Genomic DNA, 27,552 nt, shown 5'->3' on the forward strand with positions numbered 1-27,552 from the left:
CGGGCGCTCTAGCCGGCGCCTCTCCAATTCCCAGAGGGGGCGGCGGCCTCGCCACTGGCTCTGAGGCGGCTGCAACGCCGGTCGCCACGAGCGTGGGTTCTGCCCCAGCCCTTGGTGGCCTCGCGTACGTGGACGTGGGGGTCTCGGGCCTCTCCCCTTCCCCAGCCGGAATCCCGGCCTCGCGGCCGCCTCAGCCGCAGCCGCTCCGGGCGCCGCCCCGCGCCGGCCGGCTGTAACCGCGCCTCGGGCCGGACGATGCCCAAGAAGCTGCTGCTGCTGCCCCCGCTCTCGGCGTCCTCGACTCTCCGCGCCCCGCGAGCCAGCCCCGCCGCCCGCCCGGCCATGAACGCCGCCCGCACCGGCTACCGGGTCTTCTCGGCCAACTCCACGGCCGCCTGCACCGAGCTGGCCAAGCGCATAACCGAGTAAGGGGGCGGGGCGGGGCCCCGGGCCGTGGCGGGGGCGGGGGGGGGGGCGTCCCGACGCCCCTTCCCCTCGGCGCCGCCCTGCACCCGGGCCGCGGAGCCGCGGGCCCGCCTGTTCCGGGCCGGACCGACCCTTGCGGGTGGCCATTCTGCACCCGAGACGCGATCGGCGGACTCTGACTTCTCCCCGCGCCGGCTGCGCGGCACCGCTCGCCCCACTCCCACTTCCCGGGCAGGGGCGAGGCTGCCGTCGCCCCGCAGGGAGGGCCCGGAGGGGGACCCTGGGCGCGGCCCCCTGCCCCACAGTGGGAGTTGACCTCGGAGCCGGGTCATCGCCACTCCCCGGTCTCCTCGGTGGGCCCGAGGCCCGCAGGTCCCCGGGCTATAACACGCTGACCCGGCGATGGGGGGCGCTGCGCCCGGAAGGGGGGCTGCGCGGGGGCGGGGGGCGGCGGGAGGGCCTTGCAGGTGGCAGGCGCCGGGTGCACCAACCCTAGCCGGGGTGGCGGAGAGAGCAGCGAGGACAGGACAACTCCAGGGGAGCAGATTTGTCAGAGTTGCTGATAGAAATAAGTCTAACCGTATATTTTCTTAAGTCAGCTTTGCTTTCGAGCAGTCATTTGAAGGGAGCTCTTTGCCCTTCCGTGTGTTTTTAACCCAAGGAAGCCTGTGATCTCAAGTGGCTTCTGGGGTCTGACAGCTCTGAGATGTCTTTCCCCAGTCTTGCCACTTACTAACCCTGGGGCACTGGGCAAGAGACTTGATTTTCCTGAATTCCATTGGTAAGATAGGGACGGCGCTGTTATCTACCGGGCAGGAACACCGTGAGCAGGAACAAAATAATGTAGATAAAGCTTGTAGCTGAGCAGAGGCTCACAGTGGCCCTCGGAATAATAACTCTTTTCTAGTTGGCTCTTGGAGAGTCCCAGAGCTCTAATGCAAAGGAAGAGCCTTAGGAACCCTTTCCAGATAAACTTGTTACAAACCCAAGGTATAAAAATGAATAGCTTGCTTTTTAACATTTAAAGTCATTTTTATATCTGGAAACAGTTTTACATTAGAGTTCCTCTGGATTTTTCAGAGTTGATGAATAATCGCAAGGATATAATTTTGGGTTCTAGATGGAAATGTCGAAGGGAAACTTCAGTCCTATTTTCTCAGCAATGCCTATTTTCTTTTCAGTTGGGGGTTTTAAGTGAGATTAGAAGAGTAAATCCTTTTCCAGTCTACTACCTAGTTTCTGTTTCTAACCCCTGATAAATGTTGGCTTTTTGAGGCCAACTAAAATGCTAACTTTAAATATAAAGCTCATGTTTGTTTTCGGTCAAATTCACCACAGTGACCTTGCTGAGAGAAAGCAGATGGAGGAGGGCACATTTAAAAGGTCAATGGTTTTGCTTTTTTCTTTTAATGATAGGTTCTTCTCTGCCTTGTTCCAGAAATATTTAAAGATTTTAATTTTAATGTAATCACTACCCCCAACGTGGGGCTCAACCTCACGACCCCAGTTGGGATCAAGAGTCCCATGCTCTTTGGACTGAGCCAGCCAGGCGCCCCCAGAAATGTTTTATTTTTATTTTTTTATTAAAAAAATTTTTTTTAATGGTTATATTTGTTTTTGAGACAGAGAGAGACAGAACATGAGTGGGGGAGGGGCAGAGAGCGAGGAAGACAGAATCCAAAGCAGGCTCCAGGCTCTGAGCTGTCAGCACAGAGCCCGACGCGGGGCTCGAACTCACAGACCGCGAGATCATGACCAGAGCCGAAGTCGGACGCTCAACCGACTGAGACACCCAGGCACCCCCAGAAATGTTTTAAATTACTGTAAATAATATTTGTAAATACTTCCTTTATCTGTTTCATATGTTGAGTTTCTGAGTAAGACTTTATTTGAAAAAAGGCTTTTACCACTGAGCAAAGTGTGAAGGTCCCTGACGTTAGGATATTTTATTTCCATGACTGCTTTTGGATCTGAACTTCCAAGCAGGGATTTTCAAACACTTTTGGTTATACACTTGAATCAGTAGAAAAGTTAGGTGTGCTGGATTCCCAGGATGTGTGTAAGTTACATACGTGTTGTAATTAACCCCCTTCATCTAGCTTCAATTTAACAACTTTTTGTTAGTCTTATTTCATTTACTTTACCTATCTCTCACTTTTTGGGGGGCTAGATTCTTCTTTTTTTTTTTTTTTTTTTTTAAACTAAGCTCTAGGGATGCCTGGGTGGCTCAGTCGGTTAAGCATCTGGCTCTCGATTTTGGCTCAGATAATAATCTCAGGGTTCATGAGTTCAAGCCCCACATCAGGCTTCATGCTGATGGTAGGGATCCTGCTTGGGGTTCTCTCCCTCTCTGCCCCTCCCCTGCTCCTGCACACATGCTCTCTCTGTCTCTCAAAATAAAGAAACTTAAGAAAATATATATATGTGTGAACTAAGCTCTATACCCAATGTGGGACTTGAACTCATGACCCGGAGGTCAAGAGTTGCTTGCTTTACCGACTGAGCCAGCCAGGTACCCCCCAAGGATTTTTTTTTTAATTACAGTAAAATGTACATAACTTAAAACGTACCATTTATTTAACCTTTTTTTGAAAATATTTTTAATGTTTATTCAGTTTTTGAGAGAGAGATGAAGACAGAGTGCGAACGGGGGAGGGGCAGAGAGCAAGGGAGACACAGAGTCCAAAGAAGGCTCCAGGCTCTGAGCTGTCAGCCCCAACGCGGGGCTGACAAACCCCGCAACCACGAGATCATGATGTGAGCTGAGGTCAGACGCTTAACCAGCTGAGCCACCCCAGCACCACACCATTTAACCATTTTAAGCGTACAACTCAGTACAACTCAGTAAATACATCTACAGTGTTGTGTGGCTGTCACCAGTATCCATTTCCAGAACTTTTTCATCATCCGGAACAGAAACTCCATACCCTTAAAACACTAACTCCCCGATCCCTTCCCTCCCAATCCCTGGTCGTTTCTGTTCTCCTTTCTGTGTCTGAATTTGCCTCTTCTAAGTACCTCTTATAAATGCAATCATGCAATATTTGTCTTTTTGTGTCTGACTTCTTTTACTTAGAATCATTTTTTCAGGGTTCATCTATATTATAGCATGTATCAGAATTTCATTCCTTTTTAAGGCTGAATAATATCCTATTGTAGACTTGACTGGAATAATTCTATTTATTTATACTGTGCACAGTATTTGTTCGTTGTTTGCTTATCAAGAGAAACTATTTCATACCCCAATATCCGTGTTTCATAGTTAGGAAACCCAGGTCAGTGACAAACTTCCATGGAACCCAACCCGAAGAAATTCTTTACATTCTAAAACCACTTTGCACCCCAAGAGGCACCAGCCTTCTTCACCTCAGAATCTCTCAGGGAATCATAATTTCTGTAGAAATTTGCCGCTGCAGCAACCTGGAGTGAAGGCTGCAGCTCTCTAGGATATAAGAATCCTCCACAGTCTAAACTCTCAGACACTTGGCCAGAAGGCCTCGCATCTGACGTTTCCTCAAAGCACCAGAAAGCCACAACCTCCTCTACCCAGCGGCCTTCCTCGCTGTCCTGCGTGCGCGGCTGGAGTATTTCTAAACAGATTCCCCCCTCACATCATAGCATTTCACTCACTAAAGTGGTAATGCTACCTGATAACCAGGAAAACCTATGACGGGGCACCTGACTGGCTCAGTCAGCGGAGCGTGTAATTCTTGATCTTGGGGCTGTGAGTTCAAACCCCACAGAGGGTATAGAGATTACATAAAAATCTTTAAAAAAAAAAAAAAGCAAAAGCTATGACATCATTAATTCCTTAATATCATTTAGTATCAAGCCCTTGTTCATAGTTCCCTCCCCTGTGTCAAAAATGGCTTTTTGTGCCTAGTTTATTCTAATCAGGATCCCAAGCAACATTCACACTGCATTTGGTTAATGGCACTGAAGTCTATTCGCTTTTGGCCATTGCATTTACCTGTGACTTGTGGTTTTGGAATCGGTGTCGGTAGCCACACGTCTGTTTGGGAATGGTTTTCCAAGACCGTTATTCAGAAAACAATGAACTAGACATTAAACTTTGGCTGTGGATCCCCCCCCCCCCCCCCGCAGTAGAGCAGCGTGTTACAAAATGGTGGGCCCTTGAAGCTGCTTGTGGAACAGTGGAGGGTGTGTGGTTCTTAATGCATTAAACTTTCTGAACTTTTCTGGGTTTGGGGGAAAGAATGCTAGTCTAGTTATTTTAGCCTTTTTGTTAAACATACACATAGGAACTGAAGTTTTTTTTTTTTAAAGAGCTTATTGCCTTTACCTCCCCTCCCCCCCCCATAGGCGTCTTGGTGCAGAATTGGGGAAATCTGTGGTCTATCAAGAGACCAATGGAGGTAAGTGAAAATGATTTCTTAAACATCCTTTGTTCTCTAAACTGTTTAGTCAACTGATGTGGGTTTTTTTTTTTAATGTTCATTTATTTTTGAGAGAGAGCAAGGGGGGGAAGAACAGAGGGAGAGAGAGAGAATTCCAAGCGGGCTTCATGCTTCAGTGCAGAGTCTGACATGGGGCTCGAACTCAGGAAACAGGAGATCATGACTTGAGCCAAAATCAAGTTGGTCTATTTTTTTTTTTTCTTTCCTTTTTTAGGAAGAAAAGCACGTGTAAGTGGGGGAGGAGCAGAGAGAGGAAAACAGATTGCTAAGCAGGCCCCACACTGTCAGCACAGAGCCCGATGTGGGGCTTGAACTCACGAACCGTGAGATCATGACCTGTGTTGGACACTTAACTGAGCCACCCAGGAGCCCTTCAACTGACATGTTTTTAAAAGGCTGATACTATTCCCGTGTAACATGAAAACATTTTTCTTTAAGATCATTCACTACTTGCCTCTAAATCTTTCTTTCTTTCTTCTCTTTCTTAAAGTCCCCTTCCCCTGTTTCCAGGATAATGTGACTGTCTTGTCATTTCACAGTGAAAAAAGGAGAGATGTAAAGAATATGTTTTCTCTTCTATATTGGGCTCCGTTTGCTAAATGCCCTTTACATCTGTGTCTCCTTATGTCATCAAATGGCATCTAGAGCAATCTGGTACCAGGTAGTAATGACTTTTTAAAAAAACCAGCTTTGACGTCCGACTTCGGCTCAGGTCATGATCTCATGCGGTTTGTGAGTTTCAGCCCCACGTCCGTCTGCACAGAGCCTGGAGCCTGCTTTGGATTCTGTCTCCTTCTCTCTCTGCCCCTCCCCACTTGTGTTGTGTCTCTCTGCCTCTCAAAAATGAATAAATGTAAAAAAAAAAAATTAAAAAACAACCAGGGGCGCCTGGGTGGCTCAGTCGGTTGAGCGTCTAACTTCAGCTCAGGTCATGATTTCACTGTTCGTGAGTTCGAGCCCCGTGTCAGGCTCTGTGCTGACGGCTCAGAGCCTGGAGCCTGCTTCGGATTCTGTGTCTCCCTCTCTCTCTGCCCCTCCCCTACTTGTGCTCTGTCTCTCTCTCTGTCTCTCAGAAATAAATAAATGTAAAACAAATTTTTTTTAATAAATAAATAAATAAATAAATAAATAAAAATAAAAAACAAACCAAACAGACCCAGCTTTGAGTTCTTTCATCCCTAAATTTTTTTCTCAGTTCTCTTGTAGACTCTCATCCTGGGTTGGTAACCCATTTTTGCTGCCCTCTGAGTTTCCGTGGAAAATTGTGACATTAAATGATAATGCTTCAAAGCACTTTGTTGATTGCCCATGTCCTAGGAGTGCTGCATCGTAAATCTAGTGGGGCTGTGTACTTCAGGCCGTACAATGCCCTGTGAAGACAAGTTAACGTAAAATAATTTGGAACTGGGGTGCCTGGGGGGCTCAGTTGGTTAAACGTCTGACTTCGGCTCAGGTTGTGATCTCACAGTTCAAGCCCGGCGTCGGGCTCTGTGCTGACAGCTGGGAGCCTGGAGCCTGCTTCGGATTCCGTGTCTCCCTCTCTCTCTGCTCTCCTCCACTCGTTCTCTGTCTCTCAAATATGAATAAATTAAAAAAAAATTGTTTGGAACTATTTTTGCAAAGTTGAAAGCTTAGGTTTATGATTCTTGCTTTTTTCTTTCTAAGGTAGAACTATCTGTGGTGTAAGTAGCTTGAGGAGGTAAATTACTAAGACCTAGTGATGTTCAGGCATCTAAAAAAGGAAGGTATTTGAAAAAGGAAAGATGATTTAGTGGCTGGTTTAGTGGAAAACACATGTACCCAAAATGTTGTAAGTTCCATGTGTGGTATAATTAACCCCCAGATATCCTTCATCCCGCTTCCACACTTAGAAACTTGTTTTTTTTTAAGTTTATTAATTTTTTTTGAGAGAGAGAGAGAACAAGTGGGGAAGGGGCAGAGAGAGAGGGAGAGACAGAATCCTAAGCAGGCTTCGCACTATCAGCGCGGAACCTGACATGACATGGGGCTCGAACTCATGAACTGTGATATCATGACCTGAGCTGAGATCAAGAGTCACTGCGCCCCTTAGTCACTTTTTTTAAAAGTTTTATTTATTTAAGTCATCTCAACGCCCCACGTGGGGCTCAAACTCACGACCCTGAAGTCAAGCGTCATGCGCTCAACCGCGCCAGCCAGGCGCCCCTGCATTTAGTAACTTTCTACTTGGTGACTTTAAAAACTTCATCTACTGTCAAGACAAGTCAGGAGATACTGGTATTCAAAAACCTAAAGCTGAAAGCAGATAGACGAGCTAGTCTGTTTAGCAGTGACAATTTTAATTTATGGTGATGGCATCTGGGGAGCTCCTGAGAGGAAGCACCTGAGGACGAGAAGGTGGTTTAACCAACCCCACTATTCGCTCTCCGGTCTTTTTCTTTTGCTGTTGTTGTTGTTTTTAAGTAGGCTCCGTGTTCAACATGGGGCTCGAACTCTCGACCCTGAGACCAAGAGCCGCGTGTTCTACCTACTGAGCCAGCTGGGCGCCCCATCTCTTGGTCTCTTTCTGTCACATTAGCCTGAAAAGTCTCCCAGCCTTTGGCGTTGCGTTGTCTCTCCTGGATCAGTCCTCGTCTGCTTGGCCCAGGTCTTCCACTTGGGGACCTCAGGACAGGGCCCGAGGCCACCACATTTGTGGGAAGAAGGCAGTTAACTTTTGACCTCTTTACTTTTCCCCAGGCGTCCAGTCTTTATTTCGGTGATGGGTTTGCTTTTTTGGACCCCGAGATTTTATGTGGATCTGTTTGTGTTACTTTTTGCCTTTTAGCTTATTTTTGGGTTTTTTTCCCTTCAGCTTCACTATTTTTATATGGATGCTTGTCATTCTGAGATCTCTTGCAGAATTATTTTGGTGTGCTAGGTGAAGTGTTGATTTAGATTTCATCTTGACTCCGTCCATGTGCTGCCCAATTAGTGTATCACGAAGTGCTTTCCCTAAACTATTGGACTTTTTTTTATTTTTCAGAAACAAGAGTTGAAATAAAAGAATCTGTTCGTGGCCAAGATATTTTCATTATACAAACAATACCCAGGTAAGATTAGCATTAGAGGTAAGATTTCCTCTAAAAATCTTAGCGATAGAATTCTGTTATCATAGAAGCAACAATTCCGTTTTCTTTTTTTTTTCTTTAATGTTTATTTATTTTTGACAGAGAGAGACAGAGCATGAGCAGGGGAGGGGCAGAGAGGGGGGGGGAGACACAGAATCCCGGAGCGGGCTGAGCCACCCAGGCGCTCCGAAAAGCTTTTTGTTGTTAAATCCGAAGCATGGCCCCTGCCGATGTGTACCTCGCAAGACAGTTTTTGCACTTTTTTTTTTTTTTTTTTTTTTTTTTTGCATAGTGGCCCATTTCAAGCTGCTCTGGTGTAGATGGTATCTGTGTATGTCTCTGGAAAGTGCAGACCTTCCTGTCTAGGTTTATTGAGATTCCTGAGACTGTGGTCGTGGTCAGAATGGCACTTGGGGCGCCTGGGTGGCTCCGTCGGTTAAACACCCAACTTCGGCTCAGGTCATGATCTCACAGCTTGATTCTGTGTCTTTCTCTCTCTCTCTCTCTCTCTCTCTCTCTCTCTCTCTCTCTCTCTCTCCTTTCCCACTCATGCTCTGTCTCTCTTTCAAAAATAAATAAACATTAAAAAAAAAGATGAGAATGGCACTGGAGGCCATCGGGGTGAGGCTCTTACATGTATCTTCTTTAGCCTTCACCCAAATCCCACATGGAAGCTACTTTTAGCCTCAGTGAAAATGTGACTTGTAATAAGAAATATATATTTGGGGGCGCCTCGCTAGCTCAGTTGGTAGAGCATGCGACTCTTGATCTCGGTTAGGGTTGTAAGTTCAAGCCCCAGGGTGTAGAGATCACTTAAAAATAAAATCTTAAAAAAAAATATGTGTGTGTGTGTGTGTGTGTGTGTGTGTGTGTGTGTGTGTGTGTGTGTGTGTGGTCTTCCTTTCCCAGTGCTGAGCTCCTAAAACCTAAAACCTGTGGAATTTCCTAAGCGATAAGAGCAATAAAGGTGTCTTTTGTTATTCATAGCAAGCCCCTTACAGCCACTCCTGAGCTGACGTTATTGAGATGGTTTTTGGGAAGCCTCTAGATAACCACTAGAGGGGGGCTCCTGGGGAAGTCAGCAGAGGATAGAGGGTGGGAACTTTCAGCCCCTCCCTCCCCCACGGGGGTGAATCCGTCCTCAGAAGCCTGTGCCCGAGTGCCTGCAGCACATACCCTGCCTGGACATCTTGTGTTTCTGGTATTTCCATAGGAAGATTCCAAGAAATGGAATTGCTGGGTGTAAACATCCATGCCTCTGTAGTATTGTTAGATAAGGCGGCTCTGATAGATACTTTGATAGTAACTTTGCCCACTAGTCCTCCGGCAATTTTGGTTTTGTACTGGTTTCCTCCCGCTCCTGGCACTCTTTTTGCCTCGTGCTTTTGTTCGATGCTGCACCTTAGAAATGAGGGGGAGGGGACACCTGGGTGGTTCAGGCGGTTGACCTGACTTCAGCTCAGGTCATGATCTCACCATTTGTGGGTTCGAGCCCCGCATGGGGATTTGCAATGACAGCTCGGAGCCTGGAGCCTGTTTCAGATTCTTTGTCTCTCTCTCTGCCCCTCCTCCGCTCATTCTCTCTCTCTCTATCTCTCTCTCTCTCTCTCTTCCCCTCTCCCTCTTTCAAAAATAAATATTAAAAAAAACTTTTTTTTTAAATGAGGGGAAGACCTGAGGGTCTTGTCTAGGGGCGAAATGCGGGAGCGTGGGAGCTCTGTCACCCGTGAGGCTGCCCTCTGGTGTTGTGCTCGCCAGGGGAGACTAATGTCATCACCCCTGTTGGTGGTGCTGCTGACCAATAGCCCCGGAGGTGGGGCTCACCTTCCAAACCCCCCTCCAGAGCCCGCAGCATATTCCCTTTGCTCCAGTAATCGCACGTTTTTTATTGTTGAGGGTGGATTCAATTTTTTGGAAATGGCAAAAAGCCTTTCTGAATGAAGTGATTATGTTGCATGATTTAAAAAAAAAATTTTTTTTTTTAATGTTTATTTTTGAGAGGGAGAGAGAGAGCGGGGAAGGGACAGAGAGAGGGAGACACAGAATCCGAAGCAGGCTCCAGGCTCTGAGCTGTCAGCACAGAGCCCGATGCGGGGCTCGAACCCACAAACCATGAGATCATGGCCTGAGCTGAAGTCAGACGCTTCACCGACTGAGCCACCCGGGCACCGCTATGTTGCATGATTTAAATGTCTGATACTTGATGTGGAGAACAAAGGCGAAAGAAAAAAAAAATTGAACTTCCTCACAACTTACAGCTCAGGGACAGGTATTTAGAGACACGCAGAGTGACCGTCCTCGGGGAGCTTAGCTGCCTCCACGTTAATACTTTGCTAGAGGCAAGAGGCAGTCTTAGCTTGACGTTTGTCCAACCTCCAGGATCCTATAAAAAATCCCTTTGGAAACTTCCTTTATCTCTAACTGCCCCCTCCCAGCCCCAAGATATAGACTAGCAGTCATTCTCCAAGCATTTGGCCTACTGATAGACATCTGCAGGGTCTCATGACTGCGGTTTTACTGGAGGAAATGACCTCTTCCTCATAAGAGCTAGCCCCTCAAGGTCCTGGACACCTTGCTTCCATATTCCTTCGAGACTCAACGCTGTCCCTGACCCCCCTCCCAACTTGAAAGTATATGATCAGCCACTCCTCACAACCCCGGTGCAGTGCTTTCTGCCCACAGGTCCTGTCCCCGTGCTTTCATAAAACAGCCCTTTTTTGCACTGAAGACGTCTCAAGAATTCTTTCTTGACCGTTTGATCCCGAACCCCAACATTTCACATCCGTGCTCCAGGGGCTTCCAAACATACTGAGCGAGGGAAGGAAGTAAAATGGATGTGAAGCTTACAGAGTGTTTTTTGAGGCACAATTTCCGTGTTTATGTTACAAGGCCTAGTGTGTTGATGTAATGTAAGAAGTCATTAAAAGAACATTTACGGGGCGCCTGGGTGGCTCAGTTGGTTGGGTGTCTCACTCTCGGTTTCAGCTCAGGTCACGGTCTCACGGTTTCGTGAGTTCGAGCCTCTCATTGGGCTCTGTGCTGACGGTGCAGAGCCTGCTTGGGATTCTCCCTCTGTCTGTCTGTCTCTGTCTCTCTCTCTCTCTCTCTTTCTCTCTCTGCCCCTCCCCTGCTCACCCTGCCTTTGTCTCTCTCTAAAGAGAAATAAACTTTAAAAACTGAAAAAGAGAAGAACATTTATACCTTATTTGCTTCAGATGATTAAGTCGCGGGGTCGGAGGTGGGGTAAATCCCACCGCGTTACCACGTTGTCACTCCTTCCATCTATGGCGTCGGCCTGTCATTGCGGTCCTGCGCAGTTCGACCGGCGTATACAGACCATGTCTGCTTCCTCGTGTCTCATTTATCTTTGTTTATCGAAACCGGCAGGGCAACAAGGGTTGAATTTAATATAGGATGTGATTATCTTAGGGGAAAGAAAAACGAGTCAGTTGGTAAACAATTAAGATTGTCCTACTTAGATACAAAGACCACGAAAACTAGCCAGGATGTACTTGGAACAGTCTTAGGGAACAGATAAACAAAGCAGAGGCTGCCAGCCAGCTTCTCTTCACCCTGCTGGCCCACAGATTAACTGCCTGCTGTCCGGTTTGTCTAGTGTCCCGCAGGGAACGGGGAGAGCCAGTGTGACAGAGGCTCCTTTGTTGCTTTCCTGACCGAACGGGTGGGGCATGGGAGGCTTTCCTCAGCTTCGGGCTGGAGGATGTTGAATCCCTTGGCATAGGTCAATAGGAAGAGGAAAAAGTAGAAAATGAAATCCCACGGCAGAAATTAGTAATTAGTGAAAGGGAAGTTTTGCTGAAATCCAGGCTCTTTGAAAATTGTTCATTTTGTTATGTTAACATCTTACCATCTGGGCGGGCCTTGAGGTGTGCTGCCCAAACCTCACTGCATCCTACGGTTGTGTGTTATAAATGCTATTACAAAGCCAGCTAAAAGCCCAGCCACCTGGGCAGATACTCTTTCGGAATCTATTAACTTCAACTCTAACCATATTGCTGACATTGAGGTCTGATGGAAGAAACCACAGCCGGCGGAACTTTTGCAACACCGCACAGTATCACGCCCCTGGAAGGTTAAGAAAGCTCTAATTGTATTTCCAACATTGTCAAGCAGTCTATATGCGGAAGAGGACTTTGGCTATAGTAGATGTGATGCCTGGTGTTTAGTCTAGATGTGGACGCCTGAGTTATTTACACGCTGTCCTCCAGGTACTGTGTAACCTTCCAGCTTAACGTTCAGAGCCCACGAGGCACCAGTTCAGGTGATCCAGTGGGGGAAGAGCAGCTCTCCCCTCTGTGGAATGAAGTCTAAAAGTCTGGGAGGGGAGGGGCACCTGGGTGGCTCAGTCGGTTAAGCGTCCGACTTCGGCTCAGGTCATGATCTCACGGTTCGTGAGTTCAGGCCCCGCGTCGGGCTCTGTGCTCACAGCTCGGAGGGTGGAGCCTGCTTCACATTCTGTGTCCCTCTCTCTCTGCCCCTTCCCTGCTCATGCTTTGTCTCTCTCTGTCTCAAAAATAAGTAAACATTTAAAAAAATAATAATAAATAAATAAATAAAAGTCTGGGAGGGGGAACATGGAGTTAGACGTGCCCCCTCTTGGGACACGTGATTACCACGAGGGTGATCCAGTGTGGGCCTCTGGCATTTTCTTCCCCTGTGGTCAGCCCCATTTGCCATTTTAACTCCCCCACCTAACAGTGCCTGATTCCTGTTGCTCAATAAATATTTGTTGAATATGTGAATGAACTAACATTGACCAGGTCTAACGAATTCCGAAGTACCTTGAAAGTGTTTGGTAAATGTTTTGTCCTGATTATTGCCAAAAGATTGTGTGTCCTCTAACCTTGTGATGCCCGACTTGGGACAGTATTAGTTTGGGAGCATGAGAAGGAAGAATGTTCCAGTTTATTTCAGAGGAAGGAAATAACCGGAAAATACCGTAACCTGTCAGCAGTCCGGAAGGAAGGTCAGAGTTGTCTCAAAATTGAGCCCTGAGTCAATTATACCCACGCTCTGGGAGAAATGCTTGTTGACCGAACCCTGAAATATTTACGAAAAATCCAGATTACAAAGGTGAGGTCGGAAGTTCTAGAAGTTGAATGTGCAAGTAAACGCTGTCGGAGCACAGGGATGTCTTTGCAGCGTGTCACTCCCAGATGCACCGAGGACGGATGCCCTCAGAGAGAGGGACACACACGAATTCAGAGACTGAGAGGAATTGGCCCGACCGCCCTTCAGGCTAAAAAGCAATCTCCATGATGAGTATCTTATTCAACGAAGTCGGTACCGTGTTGATGGCAGGCTTTCCGTTTTGCTATAAATGAGGGCGTCGCTGCTGTGTATCAGACAGTTCAAGAACTGACCCCCAGAGGGCCGGCTGCCCACATGGATAGAAACTAAGACGTGGGAAATGATCCTCTTTCCCAGGAAGGCAAGGGAGATACACTCCTGACTCCAGAGAGAGGGTGTTTGACGATTCTTAAATAATCCAAGGACTATTGGAAGAACATCCTGAAGGATTTCAAGGCTCTCACCTCTTTTTTTTTTTTTCTTTTTTGTGAACAGGGGAGAGTAGTCTTACTGGGTTATGAGGGCACAGTACCTCCCCCCAGCCATTGAACTCACTCTGCTAGCCCAGTGTGTTCCAAGCTACAGCTAAGGAGGCATCCGCCAGGCCCCTCCCCAAGGGCAGAGTCTTCGGCCCAGTCTCCTGCCCAGTGGGCCCTGTCTCAGATTCTCTGGGAACTCGCCTCCACGAAACTCAGGGAGGACCCTGTCGGGGCCGCTTTTGGCTTCCAGTCTCAGACCTTCCCAGGTGACCTGGAGTGGAGTGACACAAGGGACTCAGCTCGGAGCTTCCCTCTGCCCTAAGGTTTTCACCTCGTGTGTGTGTGTGTGTGTGTGTGTGTGTGTGTGTGTGTGTGTGTTTGGCTGGTTTTGGGTTTTTTGGTTCTCACCTATTTTAAGGGCAGAGCCCTTCTTGGGTGCCATCAGCCTTGGCGAAGAGTAGCAATCCACATTCATTAAAATTGAAAGTAGCCTTTCCTTTGAATATCTTTCAGATTCATACTTCTTTCTTTGTCTCTCTCTGAGTAACCTCTGTTGGGAATCTGTGTACTTGAGAAAAAAGGGATGAGATTTTTGAAAACTTAGTTCCAAGACCTCCCCATCCTCCACCCTACCCGCTACCCCTGGAAGAACAAACAGACCAAATCCTTCCTGGCGATGGCAGCTACATAGCAGGACAGTGGGCCTCCCCCCTTGGCGTTCGCAGGACGCAGGGGCTGAGTCCCCTGTGCCTGGGATGGTGCCCGCGGGTGTTGCTTAACTCTGGCCACCAGCAGTTGACGACTGTCTCACGTGCCACCCCAGTGATCGCATCACTGACAGAAGCGCCAGGCGTAGGTGAGTGTGGGTAGCTGTGCTATGGATTTACCTAACCACAGATGACAACCACAGCTGCAAAGAGCTAACAGCCTTTCCCCTGTATTCACAAGGTGCCATCGTAAGCTAGGTGACGATAAAAATGCCTGTGACGCCCATCTTGGCGGCCCGTGTGCCAGCGCTGACGTTCAGATCTCTTTTAGGGGTTAGTAAATGAAACTCCCCCCCAAATACAAACTTTACCTGTTTCAGAGATGTGAATACCGCCGTGATGGAGTTACTGATCATGGCTTACGCGCTGAAGACGGCCTGTGCCAGGAACATTATCGGAGTCATCCCCTACTTCCCCTACAGCAAGCAGAGCAAGATGAGGAAGAGGGGCTCCATTGTGTGCAAGCTCCTGGCGTCCATGCTGGCGAAAGCAGGTGAGTGTGGCCGCGGACCTTGGGGTGCTCATTTAGGACTCTTCCTGCTTGAGAGTAGTCCCTCCCTCAGAGCTAATTCGGGACCGGTTTTAAGTGTTGCTCACTAATTACTTTCTTCTGTTCCCTTTTGATAGTTCTGGTTAGGGATATGTGAGCTTAGGTGTAGATTCTCATCTTTTCCTTTTCTCTTTGTCTTACTTGAGTGCGACGTCGTCTCTTCTCTAATCTTGGGCTTTTCCGTCATCTGTCACTTCTTTTCATTTCATCTGACCATGAAAACTTTAGCTGTGATCTTGGCATCCGTAGGGGATCTTTTGAGCTCCAGGTCTAGGTTTTATGTATTTGCCTCGGTTAGCTAAATGCTGTTCATGTGCATAATATTAAAACCAGGTTTTCCTTTTGCTACTTCTCCAGTTTATATAATGCTCTTCCCCCCCCCCCCCCCCGATTGTCTCTCTGTCTAGCAGCTCGTTCTTAATTGCTTTCATTCTGTGTTTTTGTAGTGGTAACATGCTTTCTGGCCTATGAATCAAATGTAAAAACACTTTCTAGTTACTGGGATTTTCGCCTGGCGTGTTTACTTAAAAACTCTAATATATATTTGAGTCCTGAGAAAAAACATTTGAATCCCATTTTCTAAAAATGTGTAATGTTTTGGGGAGGAACAAGAAATACTGCCCTAGAAGTTTTGCAGTGACCTTTGGCCATTTGTAATGTTTCTACATGTGTACCTTTTTTCGATCAGCACTGTTGACTGTAAGAGTGTATCTTGTTTTTCTAGAATACTTCTTGACCCATTCTTATGTGACATTTAGAACTTGTTCCAAACTCCAATGTCTTATCTTTGTGTTATATGAGTTTTTCTTCTAATAGGTATGTTACTTTGGATTTGTTTTCTTATTCCTTCTACTTCAGCCACAGGCCTTTTAACATTTCTTCCTAGACTCTTTAGTCAAGGCCTTACTATCTTTTTTTTTACACCCATTACTTCTCTAGTATTTATTAATCCCATATTCATATCTTTGCTTCTGTCTGGTTTTTCTTCATTTTCGGGACCAAGCTAGTTATGATAGTAAAGGAGAGCACTTTTTCTCTGCTTTAGCGCTCTTTGTCTATGTGGAAGGCATAGGCTCTTTCACATGAGGCTTGACCCATTGTTTAGTCCATTCAATTTTGTTAAGGTCGCAAATAAAGTCTCTGTAGCTTACGGTGTTTGTTCGCAATCCGTTCCCTGCTTTCAGCCTTCGGTTAGGGAACAGGAGTGGGCGTCTAGTTTGTGGCCACTGTAGCCAGTAACTTGTAGGGGTGAACTTTGTAATTGTTTGTTTTAAAATTTCAGGTTTAACTCACATTATCACTATGGATCTTCATCAAAAGGAAATACAAGGCTTTTTCAGCTTTCCTGTGGACAACCTTAGAGCCTCACCTTTCCTGCTTCAGTATATCCAGGAAGAAGTGAGGAGCACGAGCAAACACCCCATTTTCCTCAAAAGAGACCCTATGTAGTTTTTCTCTGGTATCAGATTTCAATATGGAAGGGCACATCGAATGATCTTTCCCTTAAGTCTTCATGCCTCAGGCAGCCGGATAGGGTCAGCATAGAGGCGAGGAGGATCATATTTTGTAAAGCCATTAAAAATAGATTTCCTTCTAAGTATATTTAGCAATTTACCTATGTTTTCTTAAATGAAGGTGTTAAGAATTAATTATTTAGCTTCTTGATGTAGCAGTACTTTGGCAATGATGTTCATTGATAAGTGTTAAAAGAATTTTAAATGTGTAAATGAAATCCTAGCGTATCCGATTGCTAGTATGGGTCACTGTTAGGAGAGGAAAAAGTGTCATGCCAGCATCCAGGTGTTATTTTTGATAACTTTCCAGTATTTTCTTATTTTTCCCCCAAATCTAGATCCCAAATTACAGGAATGCAGTCATTGTAGCGAAGTCTCCTGATGCGGCCAAAAGGTAAAGAAGCTAGACGTTTGTAAAAATGCCTTTTGGGTGCTTCAGAGTCAGAATGAGCTGTTTTGGAATCTAGGGTCTGTCATAATGTGTCCCGGAAAGGCTCGTTGGCTTGAGTGCACGTCCCCCACCCCCCTTCCCATTATTGTCTTGTCCCCATCACAGCTTTGTCTCTAGTCTCCCAACAATACAGATCAGTCTCTGAATTACTCCGTTTTCCTGGGGGAGAAAAGGAAGTTCTTCCTTTCAGGTTCTCAGGAAAAGGAAAACAAAGGGATATGAGCATTTTTCAGGCAGTGGGGTGTTTTTGTTTTTTTTAATGTTTTACTTATTTTTGAGAGAGAGAGTGCGAGGAGGGGAGGGGCAGAGAGAGAGAGGGAGAGAGAGAATCTGAAGCGGGCTCTAGGCTCTGAGCTGTCAGCACGGAGCCTGATGCAGGGCTCGAACCCATGAACCATGAGATCATGACCTGAGCCGAAGTCATACGCTTATCTGACTGAGCCACCCAAGCGCCCCTAGGAGTGTTACAATATTGGACAAAGGGTAGAACCAAAATTATCCAGAACCAGATGCTGGCCCACATGTCAATTCCTGGGCCTCTTGAGGCACTTAACGTTCTGGTCTAGGCCTCAGTAAGGCCTCTGATTTGTATAAATAATTCCTGTGTGTCCCTAAAAGCCTGAGTGATGTTTTCATTTTATGATAAATAGAGTAATGAGATAGTGACACTTGGGTTTTCTTCCCGTGAATTTTGCTGCTTCCCTCTTTCTCTTAGGGCGCAGTCATATGCGGAGAGACTCCGTCTGGGGTTGGCTGTAATCCACGGAGAAGCCCAGTGTACAGAGTTGGACATGGATGACGGTCGTCATTCTCCCCCGATGGTCAAAAATGCCACCGTCCACCCGGGCCTGGAGTTGCCGTGTAAGATTAGCTCTGTGTTTTTATTTCACTTGTAAATGGAAGAAAGTTTGGAGTAGTGTGACTGGCTAGGAGTTAATACGTGTATGGATGTATGCTATCTTGGTATTTCCAGTAATTGAATGGTATTGCATTGATTTCCCGTTTGGTAAAAGGAGATTGTGTTACATTCACAGACCATGTGAGGACAATGGAACTAATCTGGGTGGCACTTAGCATTCAGAGAGTGTGGAATAATTTTAGCTCTAATGCAAATGCTGTATGTGTAATGGTGTGAAATCTTACGCTTCTATACTTTGGTCAGGTCGACAGTAGCAGCCACTGATCATGCACTAGTCTTTGGCGATCCAGGCAACTTTTTGCACTTATTTTAGTAATATAGCCCTTCGACCTGATACTTGACTAACTTGCTATTAATTAGTCCAACAGTGTGGAGGCTATTTCTTTCCATGGATTTTGAGTGGTAATGACCTGCATCCTATACTATAATATATAATATACTTTTTAGAGGGAGAAGATTCTTTCTTTTTTTTAAGTTTACTTATTTATTTTGAGACAGAGAGAGAGAAAGAGCGCAGAGGAGGAGCAGAGAAAGAGAGAGGGAGAGAGTGAATCCCGAGCAGGCTCCGTGCTGACAGCGCGGAGCCTGACGCGGGGCTCCAACCCGCAAATGGTGAGATCATGATCTGAGCTGAAATCAAGAGTCGGATGCTCAACTATCTGATCCACCCAGGCACCCCAAAGATTATTTCTTTTTCAAATCTGCATCTATTTGCCATGCCTCAGAAAAATACAGAGGTTAATAGAGTGGGAAAATATCAGAATGGTTATACCCCAGGTTACTTAGACTCCTGTCAAAGGTGTAAACTGATTTTTTTCCCCTATCGAATTTCCATTGCTTTGTTTTCAACTTTGGAGGTTTCTGTACAAGACAAACAAGCAATATACTCTGTCAATTTAAATTCTTGGTACCGTAGCATTTTACTTTATTTGAAGGTTTCATAATTAAAGTTCTTGAATAGGCAATACATTGATAATACTTCAAAATTCGAAAAGTATCCCCTATCTTCCCCCTATCTTCCTCCTAGATTTTTCTCTTTCCTCCCCAGCTGCTCTGACCTGCAGATAGTTGGCTTCTTATATCCATTTAGAGACTATATGTATCTCATGTTCTCTCATTTTCACATAGTGGTAGTATATCACATTGCTCCGTCCCTTCCCTATCAGTCTATACAGATCTCTCGGTCTTTGATAGTTTCGTGGTGCCCTGTTTCCTGGATATACCATAATTTATTGAATCAATCCCCTGTTGTCGAACATGTAGAGTTTTCCCAGGCTTTGGTTATGAAAAACAAAGCACCAGTGATAATAAACATCTTTTGCGCTCTTATTATGTGTCAAAAGATATTCGAAGCCCTTTAGTAGATCTCCAGATGTGGTCTTCACACGACCTTGTGAAAGTGCTTGTGTTGTCCCTTAGTCTGCCAGTGAGGAAACGGAGACCCGGCCCGGAGCTGGCGGAGCCAGGGTTTGGAGTGAAGCAGCGGGATCCAGGATCCATATTTCAGCTTTATAGAATTCCTCTCTACTCTTGACTCGGAGCCCCAGATTTAACATTTATGTACATGCTCTTTTTTTCTGAAGCATATGAGAGGGATTTACAGACACAGTGCCCCTGTATTCCTAAATGCGTCAGTACCTATTTCATAAAAACAGATATTCTCTTAGGTAACCACTGTGCAGTTATCAGACTCAGGAAACTGACATTGTTACAATACTATTACCTAATCTGCAGACCTTACTCATATTTTACCAGTTGTCCCACCAGGATCCTTTAGAGCGAAGGGAAATCATTTCTTTCTGGCCCAGAACCCAATATAAGATCATACATCGGACTCAGTTGACGTTTCTCTTTAGTCTTCTTTAATCTGCAATGGCTCCTCTCTTCTTGGTCTCTTATGACCTTGACACTTTTGAAGAGTACAGGCCAGTTCTATAGAATATCCCTTCACTGGGGCTTGTGTATTTCTTCACATTAGGTTGAATCAGTTACTATGACTGTTGTCACATGGTGATGTTTCCAACTCCCCTTCTGCCCTGTTCGTTCCTTCACTTATATCGGGATGGATTCCTGGAATCTTACTTTTGTTCAGCATGTTCTCTAATCCATCGCTACTATTTATTGTAATGCTCAAATTGTCTTAGACTTGGCCAAAGAGGACGCCTTCGAGCCACCTCCCGCGTTCTTTTGACGCGCCCGTATCATTTTTTGATACTTCCGTACTGTCTGGTACAACTAGACGTTCCATGTTTATCGTGTACTCTCTTAGCCCTGGAATCAACCGTCCTAACAAGGAGCCCCGATTCCTTTAGTGGAAAGTGGTATTTACTAACCAAGATTTGGGTCACATTACTACCTGTGACTAACCTTGACTTCTGTTCTTTCTTGAGTGACCGAATGTACTTACAGGATGGAGACTGGCAAACAAAATGCTGGGTCAAAGGTTATTTTGATAGATGTTGCCAAATTATCGTAGTATTTTCTATGCTGGTGTAAAGCAGTGTGTTCCTTCATCCACATGCAGGTGTATTCACATGACTACTTTTTATAGTTGCCGTAGGATCATTTTCTGATTTCTTCTTACAGATTTAGCCAAGGGGATGCTTTAAAAAAAAAAAATGCTAGTTTTGTGTGTGTAATTGTACCTTCCAAATTAAATATGCTTTATATTTATACGTCCGTTATGCTTCCGGTACGTCTTAAGGGCTTACTTAATGGTAATGAGGATGACGATGCTGGACTGCTAGGACCAGAGTCTTCGCATTTTTTAGGCAGACGAACTATTCTATCTTTCCGGAACCCATTCTTTCAGACCAGCGATAGTTCTCACCCAGAGCGGTTCCGCCGCTCCCATGATATTTCACAGGGTCCGGAGGCCTTTCCAGTTGTCTCGACCGCGAAGGAGGGCGGGTACCACCGGCGTCTTGTTGAGCAGATGCCAGAGAAGCTACTAAACATCCTTGCGGTACAACATGAGAGCTACCTAGCCCAGAATGCCAGGAGCGCCGAGCCTGAGGAACCGTGTTGTAGAGTCATTTATTAAAAGTGAAGTCTTAGAGAGGCGCCTGGGCGGCTCAGTCGGTTAAGTGGCCGACTTCGGCTCAGGTCACGATCTCACGGTTCGTGGGTTCAAGCCCCGGGTCGGGCTCTGGGTTGACGGCTCGGAGCCTAGAGCCTGCTTCGGATTCTGTGTCTCCCTCTCGCGCTCCGCCCCTCCCCTGCTCACTCTGTTTCTCTCTCTCTCTCTCTCTTTCAAAAATAAACTTTAAAAAACAAGTGAAGTCGTATAAATTTTTCTGTTTTATGAGGTAGAGTTGAATCCGTCCTGATGGCAAGGGCATCTAATGAACTTGAAAGGATTGTAGGCCAGTGGTTCTGCGAAAGACGGCTCTGTGTTTGCCACATTGGTGAAAATTAAAGAGTTTGGATCACAAAAAGGAGAGAACGTCTCCTTTTCTGGCTTGGTTTTCCTGGGTTGTTAATTTTACAAGTGAAGATGTGGTTTTCACCACTAAAGTGAAAACAGACATGCGCCTCAATTAAATGTAAGTTTTGACTTGTTTGCGTGTGGATAGAGTCGTGAGCTTGAAAATGACCTCAGTTCTGGTTCTACTGGAGACCTTTATTTCTTATATCTCTTTTTACTGTCAGTCTGTTGATAAAGTTTGACCTTCCATTGAACTAAAAATAGAACAAGATCAAACTGCATAAGGAATGAGTAATTCCTCTTGGTTCTTTCTTGCTCTATATTTCAAGAGAGGAAGTTTTGGTTAATTGACTCTGGGGAAAGAGTAAAAGAGATGTAAAATTTAAGGCTGGTTATAAACGTGGCTTGCAAAATGCTAATTTTAAAAGCAAAAGATAATTTCCTACTTTCTTCGTATTGAGGTCATTTGATAAATTGACATTTTCACTGCAGTGAGTTGATACAGTTTTAATAGTGATTTCTGGCCACAAGTGATGGTGCACAATTCATTTTATTCTTTAAAAAAAATTTTAAGGGGCGCCTGGGTGGCTCAGTCGGTTGAGCGTTCGACTTCGGCTCAGGTCACGATCTCGCGGTCCGTGAGTTCGAGCCCCGCGTCAGGCTCTGGGCTGATGGCTCGGAGCCTGGGGCCTGTTTCCGATTCTGTGTCTCCCTCTCTCTCTGCCCCTCCCCCGTTCATGCTCTGTCTCTCTCTGTCCCAAAAATAAATAAAAAACGTTGAAAAAAATTAAAAAAATAAAATAAAATAAAATAAATTTTAATACTTAAAAAAAAATGTTTATTTACTTTGAGGGAGAGAGACAGAGAGAGAGAGACAGCATGAGCCAGGGAGGGACAGAGAGAGAGAAAGAGAATCCCAAGTAGGCTCCATGCTGTCAGCGCAGAGCCCGACACGGGGTCCGATCCCATGAACCGTGAGATCCTGACCTGGGCCTAAATCAAGAGTTGGACTTAACTGAACTACCCAGGTACCCCGCAGTTCATCTTATCCTTAAATAGGTTGGGTTTTGTTGGAGAAAATGAGGCAAGAGAACAGAATCTTAAACGGTAGTTTTAGCATCTTTTACCCTTAAACTTCAGTACATACAGAAAATGTCTGAAAATTTTTACTGAAAATTTTGAATTTTCAGTGTTTTATTTTTGGGGCAAGCTGTTAGGAAATTTGGGTTTGTGAGGTGCTGTTCATTTCCCTTGACTCTATACTAAAATCTCTGTTTTTTGGTAGCGACCATATCGTATGTTCAGTTTTATCCGGATCTCAAACCCAGTTAAGAGCAGGGAATGAGCCTACCAGGAGGGATGCTTTCTTTTCAAAAGAAAAAAAAAGCCTTTTAAGCCTCCATCCTATAGCCACGCCTGGTTTTCATTCCAAACGGATAGAAGTTTTTTGGGAGAAGCAGAATTACAGAAAAGTAAACAGGAGTACGGTGACATGTTTTCTGCATCAAACGAGCTGAGTTTTTATTGGCCTTGGGTGAGGGACACTGGCTTGCAATTCTTTTTTCACAGAGGAAAATGGTCAAGAACAGGGACCATATCTCTCTAAGAAGTGGGTAGGCCAACACAACCACCTACTCGCGTGGTCTAATTTAAAGACAGAGCTTAGGGAAGCCTTTCCTAATGTCGGCGGCTTATTTTCTCCCTCTTTTAGGTGCTGTGTATATGCAGAGCCTTTTTAACTGCCTGGATTCAAAAAAATTGCCCTTGTTTCTGGGATGGGAAATCAGGAAATGTTGGTTGAAATTGGCCAGTAAAATAGTGCTGGATTTCGGCTTGGCCGATGCTGGTAGGTAGAGAGGCACGCCTGTTCTTTGAGGCTCGCCGTACCTGTAGAGAGGAATCCATTAAAATGGACTGTTTGCTGATAATTACTAACCTATAGGACTACCTTGAGTTTTATTCTTATGTCCCTCTCCCCCTCCTGGTTTAATATTTCAGAATAACGAGAAGCTTTAAAAAGTAGACTACCTAGCCTGTTCTTCTGAAATTTGTTTTTTCTTTGTTCGCTCACTTTCTTTTGAGGGTGAATTCTTGTTTCCCTTTTCTACCCCATAGTTAGGTTTGTATACTGATGGGCCTTCCCACGTGTAAATTGTCCAGTGAGATAAGAAGCCTCTCCTTTAAGGACCAGTCAAATCAGGAAGAGATGATGGAGTCATGGTTATTGTCCTCAAGTTCCTAATTTTCAGGAAACTGATGATGTCAATAGGCCAGTTATCTGATAATAATCTGATAATAAGGTTACATTGTCCAAATAAAGTCACTTTGGAAGACAGTGAAGCAAAGCTGGCTCTCTTATCTGGCACCTTTACCAGTTTCGTTTTCTACAGAGTGGGATTGAGTTTACATTTCTGTATCAGTCTCAGCTAGAGTCAGATATTTCTGGCTTGCGTGGCATCACAGCGTGGCTTCTCCTGTCGATAAGATCTTCCTCGCTCTTTCGCTCTGTCCTTAGACCTGTGCTGTCTGAAGACTTCTTAGTGGCTGTTAGTGACGTGTAGCTCTTAAGCTCTTGAAACATGGCCAGTGCTGTTTATGGACACTGCACACCAAATATCAAAGACTTAGTATAAAAAAAAGCAAAACATCCCTTATTTATTTATTTATTTATTGCATATCTGTTACATACTGAAATGATAATATCTTGGATATACTGGGTAAAATAAAATCTATTAATTTTACTTTTCTTTTCTTTTTTTTTTTTTTTTTAAGATTTTATTTTAGGGGCACCTGGGTGGCTCAGCGGGTTGAACATCTGACTCTTGATTTCAGCTCAGATCACGATCTCACGGCTCAGTAGTTTGAGCCCCACCTCGGGCTCTGTGCTGTCAGTGCAGAACCTGCTTCAGATCCTGTCTCCCTCCGTCTCTGCCCCTCCCCTGCTTGTGCTCGCTCTCTGTCTCTCTCAATAATCAATAAACTTTAAAAGAACAAATTTTAAAAAATAAACATTTAAGGGGCGCCTGGGTGGCGCAGTCGGTTAAGCGTCCGACTTCAGCCAGGTCACGATCTCGCGGTCCGTGAGTTCGAGCCCCGCGTCAGGCTCTGGGCTGATGGCTCAGAGCCTGGAGCCTGTTTCCGATTCTGTGTCTCCCTCTCTCTCTGCCCCCTCCCCCGTTCATGCTCTGTCTCTCTCTGTCCCAAAAATAAATAAACATTGAAAAAAATAAATAAATAAATAAACATTTAAAAAAACGTAGTCAACAGTAATCTTAAAAAAAAGATTTTATTATTTTTTAAAGATTTTATTTAAAGTTTATTTATTTTGAGAGCAAGAGAAAGCACAAGTCAGGGAGGGGCAAAGAGAGAGAATCCCAAGCAGGCTCTGCATTGTCAGCACGAAGTTGGACACTTGGATGTGGGGCTTGGATCCATGAACTGTGAGATCATGACCTCCGAGGTCAGACACTTAACCTGGCTGAGCCACCCAGGCGCCCCTGAAGATTTTAAGTAATCTCTATAGGGTGCCTGGGTGGCTCAGTCGGTTAGGCGTCCACCTTCGGCTCAGGTCATGATCTCACAGTCTGTGGGTTCAAGTCCCATGTCAGGCTCTGTGCTGACAGCTCAGAGCCTGGAACCTGCTTTGGATTCAGTGTCTCCCTCTCTCTCTGCCCCTCCCCACCCCCTTTCTCTCTCTCTCTCTCTCTCTCTCTCTCTCACAGACACACACACACACACACACACACACACACACACACACAAACATTTAAAAAAAAAGGATTTTAAGTAATCTCTATACCCAACAAGGGGATCGAACCCACAACCTTGAGTCTTGTGCTCCACCAACTGAGCCAGCCAGGCACCCCTCTTTTTACATAAAATTTTACATAAAATTACATATGGCTCACCTGTTTCTACTGGACAGCACTGCTCTAGACAGTCTGTTTCAGAGACCCTAGGTTCATTTAGGAGAATTTCCTCTTTTTTTTTTTTTTAAATAATGGGTTTTTTCCACCACTTCCAGGGAATGAGGTTGTGATTATACTTATTTAGTGACACGTGACTAACTTGTGATTTGTTTTGTTTTGCTAGTGATGATGGCCAAAGAGAAGCCACCGATAACTGTAGTCGGAGATGTTGGCGGGCGCATCGCAATCATAGTGGTATGGTCGTGGTCATGTGTCGTCCTTCGTGTGCAGGGAGGAAACTGCTGCCTCTTAGTAGGTTGTCCACTCAGGGAGTATGTTTCTAGTGAGGATGACAGAGTTATTAAATGGATTCGTCTGTCCTTTCTCATCCACACTCCCTTAGGACAAGTAGAAATGTTTATCTAGTTGAACAGGGATTATTACAACCTACAGATGTAAAAAGAACACAGGAACTCCCGTAAGAGAATTCAACCCCATGAATAACCTTTGTCTTCAGGGGTCTGGGACTCAACTTTTCAGCTTTAGGGCCACGAGATGAACTAAAGATGAGCTCTTCCATTTTTACGAATGAGAACAAGTGCCTTGTTCTTTGTACGTTAGCACGACCGATTTGCCCCCAGCTCCAAATGCCGTTGCTGGGCCTGATTACAATGGCTCACTTTATTTCTGTGTTCTGGCATTTCACTTTTTCTTGAAGAAAAAAAAAAAAAAAGAAAACAAGTAAGTGGGACACAGGAATGCGCCTTGGCAGTCCCGACGTCTAGCTGTACGTGTCACATGTGACTCTGAGTACTGACAGCCACACGAAGCACCGTCCACACGCTTCTGTTGCCACTGCGGGATGTTCAGTCTGGGGCCCAGGCGGACAGCTCTGATCTCCAGTGGGAGATCCTCTGAAACCGAGCGCAGAGAAGAGCAGAGAGGCGTGTGTCCAGAGAGACAGAGGGTGGCTCCTTACTGCTAAGTCTGCTCTCTTCTCAGGATGACATCATCGATGATGTGGAAAGTTTCGTCGCTGCTGCGGAGATCCTGAAAGAGAGAGGCGCTTACAAGATCTATGTCATGGCCACTCACGGCATCCTGTCTGCAGAGGCCCCCCGCCTGATCGAGGAGTCCTCCATTGACGAGGTGCGTCTGCTCTTAAGGGGCTTCTTGGCACACCGAGCCTGCGTCCAAACTGGCTTCTCTCTTTTCTGTGAATAGTAAGGTGGCTCCATCAATACTGCCGAGCTGCTCCCTGGAGGGCCTGTGAGGTAGTGGCCTTGCCGGCCGGCCGTTTGTTGGGCCAGACGTGTAGTTGGGAACATGTGTCTGTTGGCATAAAGCTTTGCTTTATGTACTTCATGTAGTTTGTATTGCGGTGTAATTTGGTACTCTGGTGGCATTTCTCCGAAGCCTCGAATTCTTCCCTGACCACAGGAAGGTTCAGCAAGGCGCCGGGCCCTGTCATTCCTGCGTAAGCAGACCGTGACATTGACAATCTTCTGTTCTGGACTCTGTCACCTTTTTCTTGTGTAATGTCGGTTGAGTTTGCTTTGTAAAAACTATACTCAGCGGAATGAGGTCTTGTAGTTTGGAGCTCGGGGAGGTGGCTGGCTCAACTTTTCTGCGTGACCACGTCGGGGCACGCACATCAGTAACAGTGTTTATCTCCCCCGTTGCCGCGATGACTAGGTGGTGGTGACGAATACCGTCCCTCACGAGGTGCAGAAGCTGCAGTGTCCCAAGATAAAGACCGTGGATATCAGTCTGATCCTTTCTGAAGCGATTCGGAGAATCCACAACGGAGAATCCATGGCCTACCTTTTCCGCAACATCACTGTGGATGACTAGCTACCACGGTCGCCTGAACTGCGGGGCCCCTGCGGAAAACGTGGGGAAAGCGGTGCCGTCGACTTGCATCCCCGTGTTTCCTTCCAGGGGAGGACTGCAGACAGCCTGGAGCCATGTAGTCTGTCTTGCCAAGTTCGGGAGGTAGGAGGCATTGAGCTGGTCAAGGGGAGGACAGAGCTCACGGATAAATGGCCTTAACGTCTGCCATCCTCATTCTGTTCCTTAAACACAAGTTACGCTTTCCTGAAAAGCAGCTCCGAATCTTACCGAAATGGAAAAGGAGTTAGAGGCGGGTAAGGTCTTAACTCCGTAACTGGCGGTCGGCACCGCGGGGAGCTGCGTGTGTCGGTGTGGAGCTTGGTTAGGGGAGCCGAGCGCCCGGCGCTGTCTTCCATTCTAGTTGTCCTCTCCCCGTCCGACCTCACAGAAGCCTTTCGTAGAAAACCCTCTTTTTCTGTGAGAGGCTGCTGGGCCTCCGGCCGCTGAACAACGAAGCGTGTGTGGCACGACCCCTAGCAAGGAGGTCCGATTAGAGAGTAGCATCCCGTCTCTGGATACCTGCGTTGCTCTTCAACTGCAAATAAAAGTATTTGTGCTCTTGCTGGTCTGTTCACTGCCTCGCAGAGCCGCCCACTCTCCTGCCTTCTCGGTGACTGACT

The 27,552-nt window shown here is 46.0% G+C and overlaps 1 protein-coding gene across 2 annotated transcripts; it reads left to right on the forward strand.

Annotated features, from left to right (window-relative positions):
- On the forward strand, positions 1 to 27,493 carry PRPSAP1 (phosphoribosyl pyrophosphate synthetase associated protein 1). Of its 2 annotated transcripts, XM_047081332.1 has the most exons (10): positions 1 to 425; positions 4,750 to 4,802; positions 7,849 to 7,915; positions 14,591 to 14,763; positions 16,103 to 16,218; positions 16,673 to 16,728; positions 17,501 to 17,646; positions 25,224 to 25,294; positions 26,042 to 26,188; positions 26,735 to 27,493. In XM_047081332.1, the coding sequence occupies exons 1-10, from the start codon at positions 256 to 258 to the stop codon at positions 26,891 to 26,893; spliced, it is 1,158 nt and encodes a 385-aa protein (XP_046937288.1). In that variant the 5' UTR covers positions 1 to 255; the 3' UTR covers positions 26,894 to 27,493. The 2 variants fall into 2 exon arrangements, with proteins under 2 accessions (XP_046937288.1, XP_046937289.1); XM_047081333.1 differs by lacking the exons at positions 1 to 425; positions 4,750 to 4,802; positions 7,849 to 7,915 and adding an exon at positions 11,493 to 12,162.
- Positions 27,494 to 27,552: the final 59 nt, after the last annotated feature.

Source organism: Lynx rufus, unplaced genomic scaffold, assembly GCF_022079265.1.
Source record: "Lynx rufus isolate CCGP_SWC_20201006 ecotype Redwood Valley unplaced genomic scaffold, mLynRuf1.p SCAF_18, whole genome shotgun sequence".
Classification (NCBI taxonomy): domain Eukaryota; kingdom Metazoa; phylum Chordata; class Mammalia; order Carnivora; family Felidae; genus Lynx; species Lynx rufus.